This window comes from Aphelocoma coerulescens (genome assembly GCF_041296385.1).
Source record: "Aphelocoma coerulescens isolate FSJ_1873_10779 chromosome Z unlocalized genomic scaffold, UR_Acoe_1.0 ChrZ, whole genome shotgun sequence".
NCBI classification, from domain to species: Eukaryota; Metazoa; Chordata; class Aves; order Passeriformes; family Corvidae; genus Aphelocoma; species Aphelocoma coerulescens.
Genome location: NW_027184085.1, coordinates 57,816,618 through 57,831,474, shown reverse-complemented (window position 1 = coordinate 57,831,474; position 14,857 = coordinate 57,816,618). Strand labels below are relative to the sequence as shown.

Below are 14,857 nucleotides of genomic sequence, written 5' to 3'. Positions count from 1 at the left end.
TGACCCTGTTCTCCATAAGGAAATAATTAAGAATCCATGGCTACTTGAATCTTGACTTTTTTCTTCTGACGTTTCTTTATTGAAACAATCATAGCAATTGGATTTTTTGCATGAAGAGAAGGAAAGAATTGTAGAATATTAAGTACATAATTTTTACTTGGGCAGGTCTGGGGTTTATGCCAGGCTCTGCTGTAGATCACTCAGGTAGTTTGGGATGAAACACTCCATTTTTCTTTGACCATTTCCAATCTGAAAAATAAGCATTCACTTCACACTTCTTTGCTTGGCTAAATTAATTGTGACAGGTTAGCCCAAAGAAACTCTATTGACTCTTTTATACTCATTAAATATGGTCATCTAACACTTGCCTAGAGTACTAGGCTTTTTAAAGAGCCTGTAAACTTCTTAAAATGCTTGGATAGTACGTATTTTTTACCATGCATGTAGTAAAGAACAGGAAATAATCTATTTTTGTTTTGAATCTATGACCTATTTTGGAACTCTTATTTCAAAAGAAGAGGAATGATAGAAGCATATTTATACATCAGACTTCTTTTTGATAAAAGACAAGCCAAAAGACAAGACAAAGTTAATGTGGAAATGAACATGAATCTAAGTGAACAAATCTACTGGGAAAAGGATAGCTTTCCAGACATACAAATAAAATTAGAGCACTGTAAGTACCTATAGTATTTAGAAGAATTGTGTGCTCTTCCCTGATGCTGGATTCAAGAGTCTGTGGTAGGCAGTGATGAGTTGAGTCAGTGCTGCTGCCAGCAACGCAAGCTCAGCTAGGCTTCTGCCTTCTACCTGGTGTAGTTCTACGTATGAGCAAAAACATTGCCCATGTTGCCATGGGTCTTCAGTTTCATAATGTTCTTCATAATGTTTCTGTGTTGGGTTTGCATGGCAAGATTTTGGTAGAGGGGTTGGCTGTCAGGGTAGCTTCTGTGAGAAGCTGTCAGAAGCTTCCCCTGTGCCAGATGGAGCCAATGCCTGCTGGCTCCAGGATGGACCCACCACTGGCCAACCCCTTCAGCAATGGTAGCAGCACTTCTGGGATAACAGAGTTAAAAAGGAATGGGGTAGAATGCACAGGAGCAATTGCAGCCAGGGAAGAGGGGAGTGAGAATATGTGGTAGAAAGAGTCATGAAGAAGGAGCAGAGGAGGTGCTTCAGGCACTGGAGCTGAGGAGGGAGCAGCAGGGACAATGTGTGGTGAACTGACCCACAGCCCCCTATTCCCTGGGGTGGAGGAGGTGGAGAAAATGAGAAGTGAAGTTGAACCTGGGAAGAAAGGAGGGGTGGAGGGAAGGTGTTTCAAGATTTAGTTTTGAGTTCTCATTACCCTATTCTTTTTTGATTGGCAATAAATTATATTAATACTTCCCCAAGTTGAGTCTGTTTTGCCCATTGTGGTAATTGATTAGTGATCTCTCCCTGTCCTTATCTCAACCCATGAATCTTTCATTGTATTTTCTCTCCCTTGTCCTCCTGAGGAGGGGAGTGATAAAGCAGCTTCACTGGGCACCTGGTTGACCCACCACGGCTTTCAAGATGAATAGAGTAAATATCCAAATACTTTCATGGCTGAATTACCATGATAAAAGAAAACAATGTAAATTACTATAAACTGTGGCAAGCATTGTAAAGAATAATAAACAAGTTTACTTTGTATATCTTGATGCTTTGTAAGAAATAGTTCAGTTTTAATTCTGTAGTTCTATCACAGAACATGGTCTTGATGAGTTTTTGCAAGGGTTTTAGATCTGTTAAGACTTTTTTTTAGCTTCAAATGGAAATTTTTCACCAGCCTATTTTAAAAATTGTGTATGATCCAATTAAAAAAAATTCTGCTGAAGCTAGGACAATTTCCTGATATCCATAAAGAATTTATTTCTGTAAGAACTTCTCACCTGTCATGCTATTTTATAACTGCTACTTCATAACACCTGTACGATAATTTTGGTGTTAATGTTGAAAATTGTTAAAGCTTAAGTGAAAACAAAGTAAGAGTTTATTACAAAAATGACAGGTTTTGGCAGATGATGAGTAAATAATTTGTCATCATTTGTCATCATTAATGTGAGACACAGCAATCAACCCCTTGCTGTCGGGAGCTGAGAGATGGCAATGCTACCATTAACAGTTGCATCCCATACCAAAATCTTCACCATATCTGATGGCCACAAATCACATGCTGTGTGTCTTACAGACATAAAGCAAGAGGGAGAATTAGCTGCATTTCACAGTCAGAAAGTAACTTCTCTGAAGTCTTGTTCCAAAGTAGTATGAGGTCATGGTGTAGACTTGGGTGGCAGCCATGATTTGGCACCTTCAGCCACCCTGTGACTTCACATTAATCACATCTGTTGTTATGAAGGACAGCTGTAACTAGTTAGAGTTTTGTAAAGAATGTGTGGATTAACAGGTTTTCTAGTTGTTTGTTTGGTTTTTGCTGTTTTTTAATAGAGAGCTCTTCTCCCAAGCTGCTGTGAAGGATATTGCAATGACGTCTTGTTTTGGCCCTGAATTGGATGTTATTTTTTTAATGCTTACTCTGGTTAGTATTGTCTGTGCTTTTTTTTTTTTTTTTTTTTTAAATTGGGGTCTTGTTAACATTTGACATTAAATTGCACTTTTAGATAGTTTAGAAACTAGTATGACATTCTCCAAGGCTGGTTTCTGTGTCATGGTTTTTGACATGTACTGCATACTTGTCAGTGGGGTTTCTGACTCTCTCCATTTCAATGTCATTGTTTTAAATAACTGACTAATGACAGATGCAGCGCCACCAAGCATTACCAGTTTGGCAGCACTCTCACACAGGTGAAACTCTAGTTGTTGTCCTTATAGTAGTATATGCTTCTACTTGTTTCCGATGAGATCTGTAATGAGGCAATTCCCTTTTGTGCAAAAGTCAACTGAAGAACAAAAGTATGACCTCTTTCATTTTAATTATAACTATAGCAGAGAGGGTACAGACAGAAGTAGTCTTGGAACAGAAAGATTAATCAGCATAAAGTGATGGTCAGAAGTCTCCATTTCATGTTCTGGAATTAATCACAGGTTTCTGCCCTTTAATTCATCCTGAAGCTCTACTGTCTCAGGCGTAGTACCAAGGCTTACCATTCTGCTTCTGCAATCCCATCTGCCTCGAGACTATGAGACAGTCTCTCATTCTCCCTTTATTACCTGCATTGTATGAAGCAGGTTCTACCCACACAGCTTCTACCTGATGTTTACATCACACTGCTCCTTCTTTTGATCCTGTGGTGCTAGGTTTCAGAGACATTCCATACTTCTGACCCCTGTTCCAGCACATCTCAAAACTTTAATTGTGAATCTGCTTTTATCTTCACAAATTTTTAATGTCCATTCTCTTCACAGTCATTGCCATGTTTTGCCAAGTTTCTCTTACGTGGGGCTTACATGTGTGTTTGACAATAGATGTTTTTAATATTATTTACAGAAATAATGCATTATTTACCAAGATAGAATGTTAGAGGAGACTGACTTCAGATGGTTCTGTATGTAACTGTCCTGGTTTAACCCCAGCCAGCACCAAGTACCATGCAGTTAGCTGCTCACTCACTCCTGCACCAGCAGGATCAGGGAGAGAATTGGAAGAATAAAAGCCAGCAAAACTCACAGGCTGGGATAAAGACAGTTTAATAGGGAAAGCAAAAGCTGTGCACAACAGCAAAGCAAAACAAGGAATGAATTTGGTGCTTCCCATGGGCAGGCAGGTGTTCAGCCATCTCCAGGAGAGCAGAGCCCATCAGACATGACAGTGAATTCAGAAGACAAACACCGTCACTCCAAATGTCCCCCCCTTCCTCCTTCTTTCCCCCACTTTATGTACTGACCATGATGTCACATGGTCTGGAATATCCCTTTGGTCAGTTGGGGTCCCCTGTCCCATCTGTGTCTCCTCCCAGCCTCCCATGCACCCCCAACTTCTTCACCAGTGTGGAAGTACAAACAGCAGAAAAGGCCTTGGCTCTGTGTAAGTCCTGCTCAGCAAAACAAAAACATCTCTGTGTTATCAACCCTGTGTTCAGTGCAAATCCAAAATACAGCTGTATATTAGCCACTGTGAAGAAAATTAGCCTACCTCAGCCTCAACCGGCACAGTAACTTAAATCTCACTGCAAAGTGTCACTATACACTGCTCTGTTGCTTTCTTCGCTTTGCAGTGCCTCATTTGCACACTGAAGTAGGAAGAATGTTGCTGTAGAAAGTACTAGCACATTCTTGCATAAAAATATTAGTGCAAAATAATACAGGAAGTAGCAGAAGTGTGTCAGAATAAAGGTGTACAATTCTAGTATCTAATTAAACATTCAAGGGACAGGAGTGGCGGGGGGAGGATGTTCTTGCTTGTAAAGACAGTTGACGTTTGTTAAGTTTTTTTTTTCTGTATTGTCTGTATTTCTATAACATTTTATATACTGAAAAATACTTGAGGAAAAATAAATTGAGCATGGGCTGTGACAAAAAAAACCAAAACCAAAGCAAAACCAAAAAACCTATACACAGAAAAATGAGACATTTTAGAGAATGTGAACATCATATTGTATGTTTGTTAACTGCTGGCTATCACTGTGAGTAGTGTTTGTGAAGTATTTTGCTGAAAGGAAAAAAATGTGGTTATTCCATATGGATTTGCCTATATATGCTTAAAGCCTTTCTATAAATATTTGAATTAAAGGACACCAGATGTTGCACAGAAGCTGCTGCTGCTTTCTGAACTTCATGGTATATTCTTTCAAAACCACAGGAAGTAGCTGAGGGAAAAAGTGTATTAATTAAGTTCAGAAATAGATTTTCCAGCTATAGGAAAATCTCCAAAGAAAATAGCATATGATCTTCAGAAATGTGAGCATTCTGTCCCAAGAATCTGGTGGCAGCATGCAGCACTGTCTGGGGATCAAAATTCAGATTCCAAGTTCTCAGAGCTAGGCTAGCCTGGAAATAAGCCAGTCTGTGGCCCTTGGAAATGGACCCATCTTTTGACCTGTCCCTTCTGGTGAGTGTTCATAGTTCTGTAGACAGTCTTCAGAAAAAACATTTTTCCAGTTTTTCTTGACCTGAAGAAATAATGTTGTAGTAGCAGAGACTTGAGGGAAGGGAAAGTACTAGAATTCCCAGATGCTCTATGCTTCAAACATGAAATACGGCTGACCATAGAGTATATTTTATAAGCTCTAAAACTGTGGCAAAAGAATTACAGAATGGGATTTGCTTTGCACTGGTTGAGGAAGAAGATTTATCGTTGGCAAACCAATTAAATGCTTCTGTATTTAGACGTACTGACTGCAGTGTATTTGTAGTGCGTTCTTCTGCTCTGTTTCCTTGAGACCAAAGCACTGAGTGACTCTCCTGCACTAGCAGTTGGTGGAAGTGTCCCATCTATCTTTGTGCAATGAATATATAACTGTTTATAGTTACGTGGTTCTGCTGTAAGAAAATGGACATGCAAACAAGTAACATTCAGTGTGGCGGTGCAGGTGGCTCCAGCCACTGTTTCTCCTGAGGAGAACTCAGACAACCACCTGTGGTGGTCAGCAACCCAAGTTTGGCATGTAACTTCAGCCATGGTGAGAATCCATTATTCCCTTGTTTTGTCTTTTGCATGTTTTCCCCTGATTGGTTAAATACTTTGTCTCCCTGTGTTATGTATGAAGACAGGTATATTCATTTTCCTTCTTTAATATGTATTAGTTCTAGAGAGTTCCTTGTTCCTCAATGCCCCATTGGATCCTTCCCTGAGTCCCTGCTATGTGTTGTTCCCATTGGTTCCCTTCCTGTCAATCCCACCTGCTTGTCTCTATCCCATTGGCTGAGATCCCTTTCCCCACCTATTCTGTACCCTGTATAAGATCCCTGGACCCTCCCACCAAATGGCCTCTTCGTCCCTGTCTTTTCACAGGAATGAACCCACATGGAACACAGAGTGTCCCCTCTTTTTTTTCTTTGCCTGTGTGCCTGCCTAACAGGAAGATCCAACCCCTTTTGGGTGAGGAGCTCTACCACATTTCATTGTGTGCTGGGCACTGAGTGCCACCTTCCAGAGGGGTGTCAGCGTTGACCTTCGGGCTTCTTTGTGTCAGTACGCGAGGGGTAAAACCCCTTCTGCCAGCTCCCAGGGGCTGAAAACCCCTCAATTCACCACTGAGCACTCTTACATGGATCACATCAGCTACTTGAAACATGAATTGCTCATGTTTTGGGTAGCATGTGTGTCCTGATGGTTTGACCCCAGCCAACAGCTAAGCACCCAGCAGCTGCTCACTCACCCCACCCCTGCGGGATGGGGAGAGCATCCCAAGAGCAGAAGTCAGAAAAACTTCTATCTTGAGATAAAGACAGTTCAATGAGTGAATCAAAGCTGTATGTGGAAGGAAAGAAGAACAAGGAATTTATTCACTACTTTCCATTGGCAGGTAGATGTTTAGCCACATACCAGAGAGCAGGGCTTCACATAATGGTTACTTGGGAAGATATATGTCATAACCATAAACATCTCCCCATACCTTTTCCTTGCCTCAAGTTTTTATTGCTAAGCATGACTTGAAAAGGACTTGATGTCCTTTCGGTGCACGTGGATGAGCTGTACCCGGGGGTGTTTCTTGCCTGTTGCAGGAGCAGAGCAAGAAACAGAGAAGGCCTTGATGCTGTGTATGCACTGCTTAGCAGTAACTAAAACATTGGTGTGTTACCAACTCTTAAAATGTTTTTAGTCACAAATCCAAAACACAGCACCATCTTGTCTGCTACAAAGCATGTTAACTCCATCGTAGGGTAGAGCCAGTACTACTTCTACTCCTTGTTCCCTGCGAGGTAACACCTGTGGCTTGGGCTCCATCTGCTGTGGTGATCGCTTAGGACAGGAGAGGCAGCATGCTCTGTTGAGTTGATGGCCCCAAAATCAGCTCAGGTTGGGTCACAGGGCACCTGCCTGGTTCTTTACGAATATCATCATCTGTTGGTGTTCTGGTGGCTTCTGCTGTGATACTTCCTGTAGCACAAAGCTCAAATCACAGAAACAATTTGAACATTTATGCATTGCAGCATCACTAGGAGGAAGAGAGAAAGGTATGTCTTTTCCACTCTCCCAGAGAATTCAACTCCAGGCTTTAAAAAATCTTCTTGCTAAATTTGTATTTTACAAATGTGTTAGACCTACTTTTCCTCCTTTCAAAAAAGAAGAAAAGAAACAAACAAAAAATCACACAGAAAAAAAAACAAAACAGAAGACAGAGCTGTCTTTGGAAAAGTCCTTAGATACTTTTCATTTTGTTGTTCAAGCAGAGCAATGACAAGAATTTTTTTTTTTTTTTTTTTTTTTGGTCAAATTGAAGCAAGAAGATCATATTTCTTCTTTGAATCAGTTTGCAGAGTTCCAGTATTCTATCACATCACATTCAGGCTTGTCTTTATGGTCAAGTTAGACCTTGCCTTTCAGTCACGTTTTACGTATATTCCTTCAATATCTGCTGTGTAATTATGCCAGCTTTTGTGGGATCAGTACGGTACTTCTAGCAGGCTGTTGCATTCCTTCAAGCAGAATGCCTTCTACCAGTATGATTATCTTTATTTGGTGGGTTCATGAATTTTGTTTGCTCTTGTGTGAAATAGTAAATGTAAAATCAGTGAACGATGCATCTGGTATGCTTTAAAAAAAAACATAAGTCACGTTATCCCTGTTCAGTACCTGAGAAATATCACATGTATGTCTGCTACGTTTCTGTCAGTGTTTAGGCAGCCAGATTTTTCTGCATTTAGAATGACAGTAATACATGAAAAATAAAATACTGTTAGTGTCATAAGCTTTCCTGTTGTTCAGTTCATGGTGAGAGTCACATTAGTATGCATTGTAGCATAACTTGACACAGACCTGTGTAAGTTGACTGTTCTGTTGTCCTCATGCCTTTGAAATTTCCTTTGCAGCCAGATTGTACTGCAGCTGAGCGAGCCATGGCAAGACTTGCAACACACCCCACCCTGAAGCCCAGATTTCTTGAACTTAAAGGTATGAAACATTTTATTGAATTGTTTATTACATCTGTAGCTTACTGGTGTGTTACCTTGTTCATGTATATTTCTGGTGTGAACAAAAGTAAAAGACTCACAAAACTAAAAGCTTTTGTAAAAAGCCTAACTAGCTGCAGTGAACCAAGCCACAGACTTGAAACCATTTATATTGGTTGAAATGGGCTTGTATGTGACAGTATACAGTATGACATTTATTTAATACAGGGTGTTGAACAAGCAGAGCATATAATGGGAATTCTGAAAATCTGATAGATGCAATGGAGTATTTCTAAATTAGGTAGGAACATAAATAGATCATTACAGCTGGGTTGTAAAAGGTTTTACAAATTACTTTCTTAATCTTCCCTGAAAACTGTCCCAGGAATCCTTAGGGTATCTTTCCTGATTATTTAGGTTTTCTCTTTTTCTCTTGAAACTGGAATTTTCCACCTAAAATTGATGTTAAAAAGGGTCAAGTCCTAGCAGTAATGTCACAAGGTTACTTTGTTAATAACAGAGCTATCAAATACCCATTTAATTATATATGAGCAATTTAATATTAGTTTGCAATTTTACAAACAAAGTGAACATTATTATCAGCTGCCAATTATTTTTAGAAAGCAAAGTTCACACTTCAACCCAAATCTCATAGCATATTTAATAGATATTATTTTCAAGGTTTTTCCTTCACTTTTGTTGATACTGTATTCTAAGGTATTTCTTGCCCCATGTGTTCAGGAAATAATTGATAAGGACATTCAAAGTAAGCTCAATACAATACATACAAGTTGTAAAAATATTTTATTATATAAAAATAACTTGCATAAATTCATGTGTAGCTGAAACAAAATGTTTTTCTGCCCTTTGTACAGCTGCTGTTAAAGCTTTTAAGGATGCAAGAAAGAACCCAGACAAAGCCACTCCTATGAAAAAGGATAAGTCAGAAGAACAGCCTAAATCAGCACAACATTCCAAGAGCAGCTTGGTGGATGACCAAGCTCCTAAGCTACCTCAAAAACAGCAAGGATGTGAACACAAAACAAAGCCAGCCATGAAAATAGAAACTGACAAGGTGGTTGAAGAACTCTGTGAGAGTGAATCTGAGCAGAAAACTGTGGAAATGGAGGGAGCATATACTCCAGAAGAATCTTCATTTCAGGCAGTAGAAATGCAAGCAGTCACTCAAAACAAAACAGGAAAGAAACTTGACTATCAAAAAAGGAAAGAAAATCTGAGTATGAACAAATTAAATGCAATAAAAGAAATAATTGATGATAGTGACCAAGAGCATCCCAGTAAAAAGGAATACTTTGATGATAGTACTGAAGAGAGGTTTTATAATGAGTCATCAGATTCTGACAGTGATAGCAATGATGACTTCTTCATTGGCAAAGTAAAAAAAAAGAAAAAAGTAGCAGCAGTTAATAATTTTTCTTCAACAAAAGAGAAGGATAGGCTTCAGAAAAACACAGTGAAGACAGAGGAGAGCACAGTGCCTGGGATAGCACAAGATTTGATCATGGAAGAGAGAAAGCCACTTGCAAAAGCAAGCAAGCTGGAATCAGTGTTCTGCAGTTCGTTGTCTACCACCAACCAGAACTCTCAGAACAGAAGAAGGTAAACCTTTTCCCCATGTTACATTCTCCTTTCCTTCCCTCCTTTGCAGTAATGGAAAGGGTTGTGATTTTTAGTAGCCCTTATTAAACAAAGAGAATTTCAGCCCATTAAACCTTAGAACATTTTCACAGAAACTACTCACCAGTCTTCTTAAGCTTCCTTGACAATGCATATTTTTTATATTCACAGTAGCGCTGATGGATGCATAGCATTCCTAACTAGATCTACACCCAAATTCAATCGCTTCTGAATACTTCTCTTTCTACTTCTTTATTAACATGGGTGCAGCAATATTGACAAGGCTTGCATGTTACGTTTGAAAAGTTGCAGCCTGAGCGTTTTGGTGATGATGATTCTTTATTCACAGGTGTTTGTAATCTTACAAGTTCCTTAAAAAAATCTTCTCTTTTTTTGTTTTTAGAAATGCTAAAGACCAGCCTCTCAAAAATGAAAGAACAGGTATGTATTACTTAACCTGGTAAAATTATGAGAGAAAAAAACATTTTGAAATTCTGTTGTTTCTGCAGTCTATTCATGATGAGCTGTACTTTGTTTCTTTTCAATTATGTGGCACATATTTTAACATTTGTTGTTAAAGTGGTCAAACCATTGAGCTCTCATTTTAGTCTGTGGATATTGTCTGCTATTTTGTGTTTTTTCATATTAGAAGTACTTGACATAAAGTTTACACAGGAAAGTGCTTTTCTGTCTGTCAAGCGGTTAGTGTTACTTGTACACAGGTAAAGGTACCAGATAGTTATATGTAACTAGTACCTTGTCTCATAAGTAATTTCTTCAATAGTTCCTGAATATGGAATATTTTATTCCATTTGTAGTCTGTGGTACCATTTTGGAATTAATTGGATGGAGGATATAATTTCAGTCATATTGATCTGTACTGTGTAACACTCACTGGCTTATTGTGATGCAAAATGTTTAGACTGTGCTTAATATTTGTCTACACAAATTTTGAGTGTAGTCAGTATTAATAAATCTTAAGTATCTGCAGTCTACCAAGTGGCAATTTACTGGGCTGCAAGATGAAGAAATCTTGCTGTGAATATTCAAATGACTGTGTTCCCCATAGCTCATTATGAAATTTTTGAAAAGATCTGGAATCCCAAGGTAGTTTGCATACTTTTATGAAGATTCATAATGTAGTTAATGTTTTGTTTTGTACTTGCACAGGTTTTCTTAAAAATGAAACAAAGCTCAAGAAGAAGCCATTTGTAAAAGCTTCAGGGGGTATTAAAGGCAACAATAAGAAAGCATGTTTGGAGCAGCCTCTTCATCCTTCATGGGAAGCAAGCAGGAGACGCAGAGAGCAAATGTCTCAAATTACATTATTCCAGGGGAAAAAGATTAAATTTGATGACTAGACTATATGTAAATGGAGATTCAAAAAAAATTTTTTTCCAACTGCTGTTTGAACATCTTTGTTATACTGTCCATATCCTTTGCATCCTACAAAATTGCAACTGCTATTATTTGCCATCTTAGAAGAATCAAGATTGCTTCATTCATTCTTTGTGCTGTCTGTTGATTAATGTGATGGCCATATAGTGTTTGTTCATATGTCCCATTATGTAGTGCCACCATTCATGAAATACACCCTAACATGAAGGAAGGGTTTTTAGGAACATAATTTGTGCCCTGTTGGAATGGGACAGATTCTTTCGAGGGGGGTTTGGAAGGACTTTTTTGTATGTGAAAGAGGGTACTTTATATGAGAATTTGGTTGTCAAAAGAAAGGTTCTATATTGTCAAATACATCTCAACTGAAACAAAGTAAAAGATTCTTGAACTTGAAGAGACTTCACAAATTCATCACTGTATCAGGTAGCTGGAAGAGCCACTCAGTTGTAAGCATAATATGAAAGTTTCTGGATAGAATAAAATACTGTGCTTTTAAATTGTGATCTCTGTCCTCTGATTATGCTGCCAATTTGAAGAACTGAAAGGGTGTTTTTAATACTTTATTCTGGTAGATACATCTGGATTCCTCAACATGTGTGTCCAGCTCTTTCTGAAAGAATGTGAAAACCTGAAAAAACTTTGTACACTAAGAAACATTTGACTTTTAAGGGCCCGTCTGACATAGGCAGTTCATTTGATTGGGATATGACAAAAAAATTTTACTATTTCTTCAGGTGCTTTTCCGACTACCTACTTGAAAGAAATTCTGAACATGTAATTAATCTTTAATAGTGTTGTTTATTTAAATATAGTTATCTTTCATAATCAAATTAATTCATAAACTTAGTAAATTACTGCACTGTACTATTCATGTAACATTTTGAGATGCCTAAGGAAAGTCCTGCATCAGACTAAAGGCCCATCTAGCCTAGCATCTTTGAAAGCAGTCAAAAAGGGATGGTTTAAGGGTAGAGGGGGCACACAGGGATACACCATGCAACATCCATCTCTTCAAGTGTCCAGTTTTACAGCTCAACGACATCATGTGATATTGCAGCTTATGGTGTTTAATAAGCCTCTATGGATTTCCTTTCTTCAGATTTGTCTGCTCTTAAATCCATGCAAACTTGTAGAATATGTCATCCCTTAAGGGGTAGATGGCCTTCCTACATATTTCAGTCTTTAAAAACCCAGTCTTGTGTGTCTCAGCCAAAGCCAGCAGCCTCCTAGGCTGCATTAGAAAATGTTGCCAGCAGTATGAGGGAGGTGATCCTTGCCCTGGACTAAGCACAGATAAAGCTACATCTGAAGTGCTGGAACCGATACTGGGCTCCCCAGCACACAGGTGCCGAGAAAGATTGTGGAGTCTCCATTCTTGGAGACATTAGAATTTGACTGAGTCATTCCTGAGTAGCTGTTTAAAGGTGGCCCTGCTTGGTCAACAGGTTGGAACTGAATCGTGTTTAGAGGTCTCTTCCTATCACATCTACTCCTGACCACAGAGGAGTTGCTGTAAATGTCTAAAATACGTAGTCATTGTGGAATACCTCCGTGTATTCTGCTTGGGATGGCATTAGAGTCAAATGGCAGGAACAACTTCAATTTTTTTAATGTAATGTTACACTCTTGCTGGTGTGGCTGATTCTGTCTCCCTCTCCTGCACAGAGGGAGGGGGCAATTCCTGCCCATTGTCTGTCCCATCCTATGTGAAGTTCTTGAAGACTAAACCTTCAAGTGGGTCCATTCTGTATTAATATCTAGGCATGGTTTGCCCCACGTGGTTAGGCTTGCTTTTCTAAATACTGAACAAATGTCAGTATGTGTAATACTATCTTAAATGGCATTGTCTCCCAGAGGAATGAGAAATTCAAGCAACCTTCCATTTCCAAGTGGGTTTTGTTGCTGTTATTTTCACTGTACCATATGGAACAGTATTTAAGGCCAAAAGCTTCAAAATAAAGCACAAAAATATGTTTACTGTGGTTTTGTGGGATTATATTTCACAGAAAAAGCCATGCATTTACCTGCTTTCTACAAACTTCAGGATTTCCAGATGCAAATGTTAATCCATAAAGCTTTAACTAAAATAAGTAAATAAATCCTAGATGAATGCCACACTAAACAGCAGTTTGGTATGTGACTTCTCTGGTTCCAATATAAGGCAAGAGAAGTTTCTTTTGGTAGATGTCATCAGCTATAACAGTTTTTCATGGACACCTTACCTTTCTTTTAGCAGATCAGTACCCAGTGTAAAGATCAAAACCTTAAAGATTGCAAATAGTTTGAAAAAAGTTCAAGACTCTAAAGAGCCAGTGTTCTAAAGTGCTTTTTTGCATGTGCTTAAAAAATTTAGGAGAATTGGTTTATCTTGGCATTTGAGCAAGTTTCTTACTACATTATTACAGCTGTAATTTGTGGCCACAGAATTCTCCCTGAAGGAAGCCTGGCTTATCAAAACATCTCTTTTTTTTTTTTTTTTTTTTTTTTTTTCAAAAACATTTCTGAGCTCCTGCTTTAAAGAAAAGGAAAAAGATAACATACACTGAACATGAATGAGAGAAGAGAGATTAGGATACTGGCGTTACTTCATATTTTAATGGGTTACTGCTACTTTCTGCTGGTGCTTAGTGACTCACCTGGATCACAGCATTAATACATTATACAAATGAGTAGTAATATCTTCTGTGTGTAACTGAGCAATTTATTTGTGAACTGATAAGCCCAGTGAACTTGCCTGGAAGTTGTTGATAAAGTTTAGAACATTTTCATTATAACAATGTAACGTGTTCAGCATATGTGTGATTTTAACACATATCTGTATCACTGTTTAGACAGAGGCCTCTCAACAAAGTACCACCAATGTGTTTTTGTAGTGACATGGGAAGTTATTTTCATTCTGTGATGATTAGATTTTAAAATGTTGAGAACCATGCTTTTCAGTTTGGTACCATGCCATAGAAGAAATGTCTTTAGCCAGGTACATACTGTCAGATACTACTGGGCAGCTTCAGGGGCACAAATTTTTCACTTCAGACTTACCAACAAAACAATCTCAGATTTTTCAGTGTCTTTTAAGATACTAGACTAGTTTAAATGTGGTTTTGTTGGGGTTTTTTTAATAGCAAACAGGCATATTATTGATCAGTTTGAAGACTTCCAAACAGGCATAAATATTTCTTTAGTGAGTTTTTATGGAATTATTAGATCTGGAAAAATAGGGCTTGAATGAAAATTCAGTTACAGCAATACTTTCTTAAGTGAAAGTGTTGAGCTTCTTTGTGAATGTAGACTGGTAGTAGATAATTTTGTGATACTAGACAGTTGATCTAATGTGAAAATGAGATAGCAGAATGGGGGTAGAGGGTACGTGGGAACTGGGAGATGCTTTATTTTCAATAGATTGGAATATACTTTCTGCAATTATCATATGCAATTTTTACTGCATTTTTGTATTTGCACAGATTCTGATCCACACCAGGTTCTGTGCTCAAGGAATAGCATTTGGAGAAGTTCTCAGTTGAAGCTCTAGCTCTAATAAGTAGTAGGATAGGAAATACTTTGTTAATAGAGAAACATTACACAAAATTGGGTTATATCTGAAATAATTCTATGTTTATTTTATGAATTTTAAAATATATTGCATTGCTTTTTTTCTCCATTTACGTGAAACCAAAGGTGCCATTAGTTGATATTTAAGTCTCCAAACTTTTTAACCGTGCTCTTCTGTACTAGTCCCTCAGTGAAGGGACAAGACATGCTTCACAACTCAGACTGTTTCATCAGT

The 14,857-nt window shown here is 38.3% G+C and overlaps 1 protein-coding gene across 2 annotated transcripts in view; it reads left to right on the top strand.

The window, feature by feature from the left end:
* The window catches only part of SRFBP1 (serum response factor binding protein 1), a 67,580-nt gene extending 56,010 nt beyond the window's left edge, over positions 1 to 11,570 (top strand). For both annotated transcript variants that reach the window (XM_069002122.1, XM_069002121.1), the window contains 4 exons: positions 7,957 to 8,038; positions 8,913 to 9,657; positions 10,079 to 10,116; positions 10,846 to 11,570. In XM_069002122.1, coding sequence (XP_068858223.1) covers positions 7,957 to 8,038; positions 8,913 to 9,657; positions 10,079 to 10,116; positions 10,846 to 11,036 — 1,056 coding nt within the window. In that variant the 3' untranslated portion in view covers positions 11,037 to 11,570. The remainder of the gene's footprint in view (positions 1 to 7,956; positions 8,039 to 8,912; positions 9,658 to 10,078; positions 10,117 to 10,845) is intronic.
* Positions 11,571 to 14,857: the final 3,287 nt, after the last annotated feature.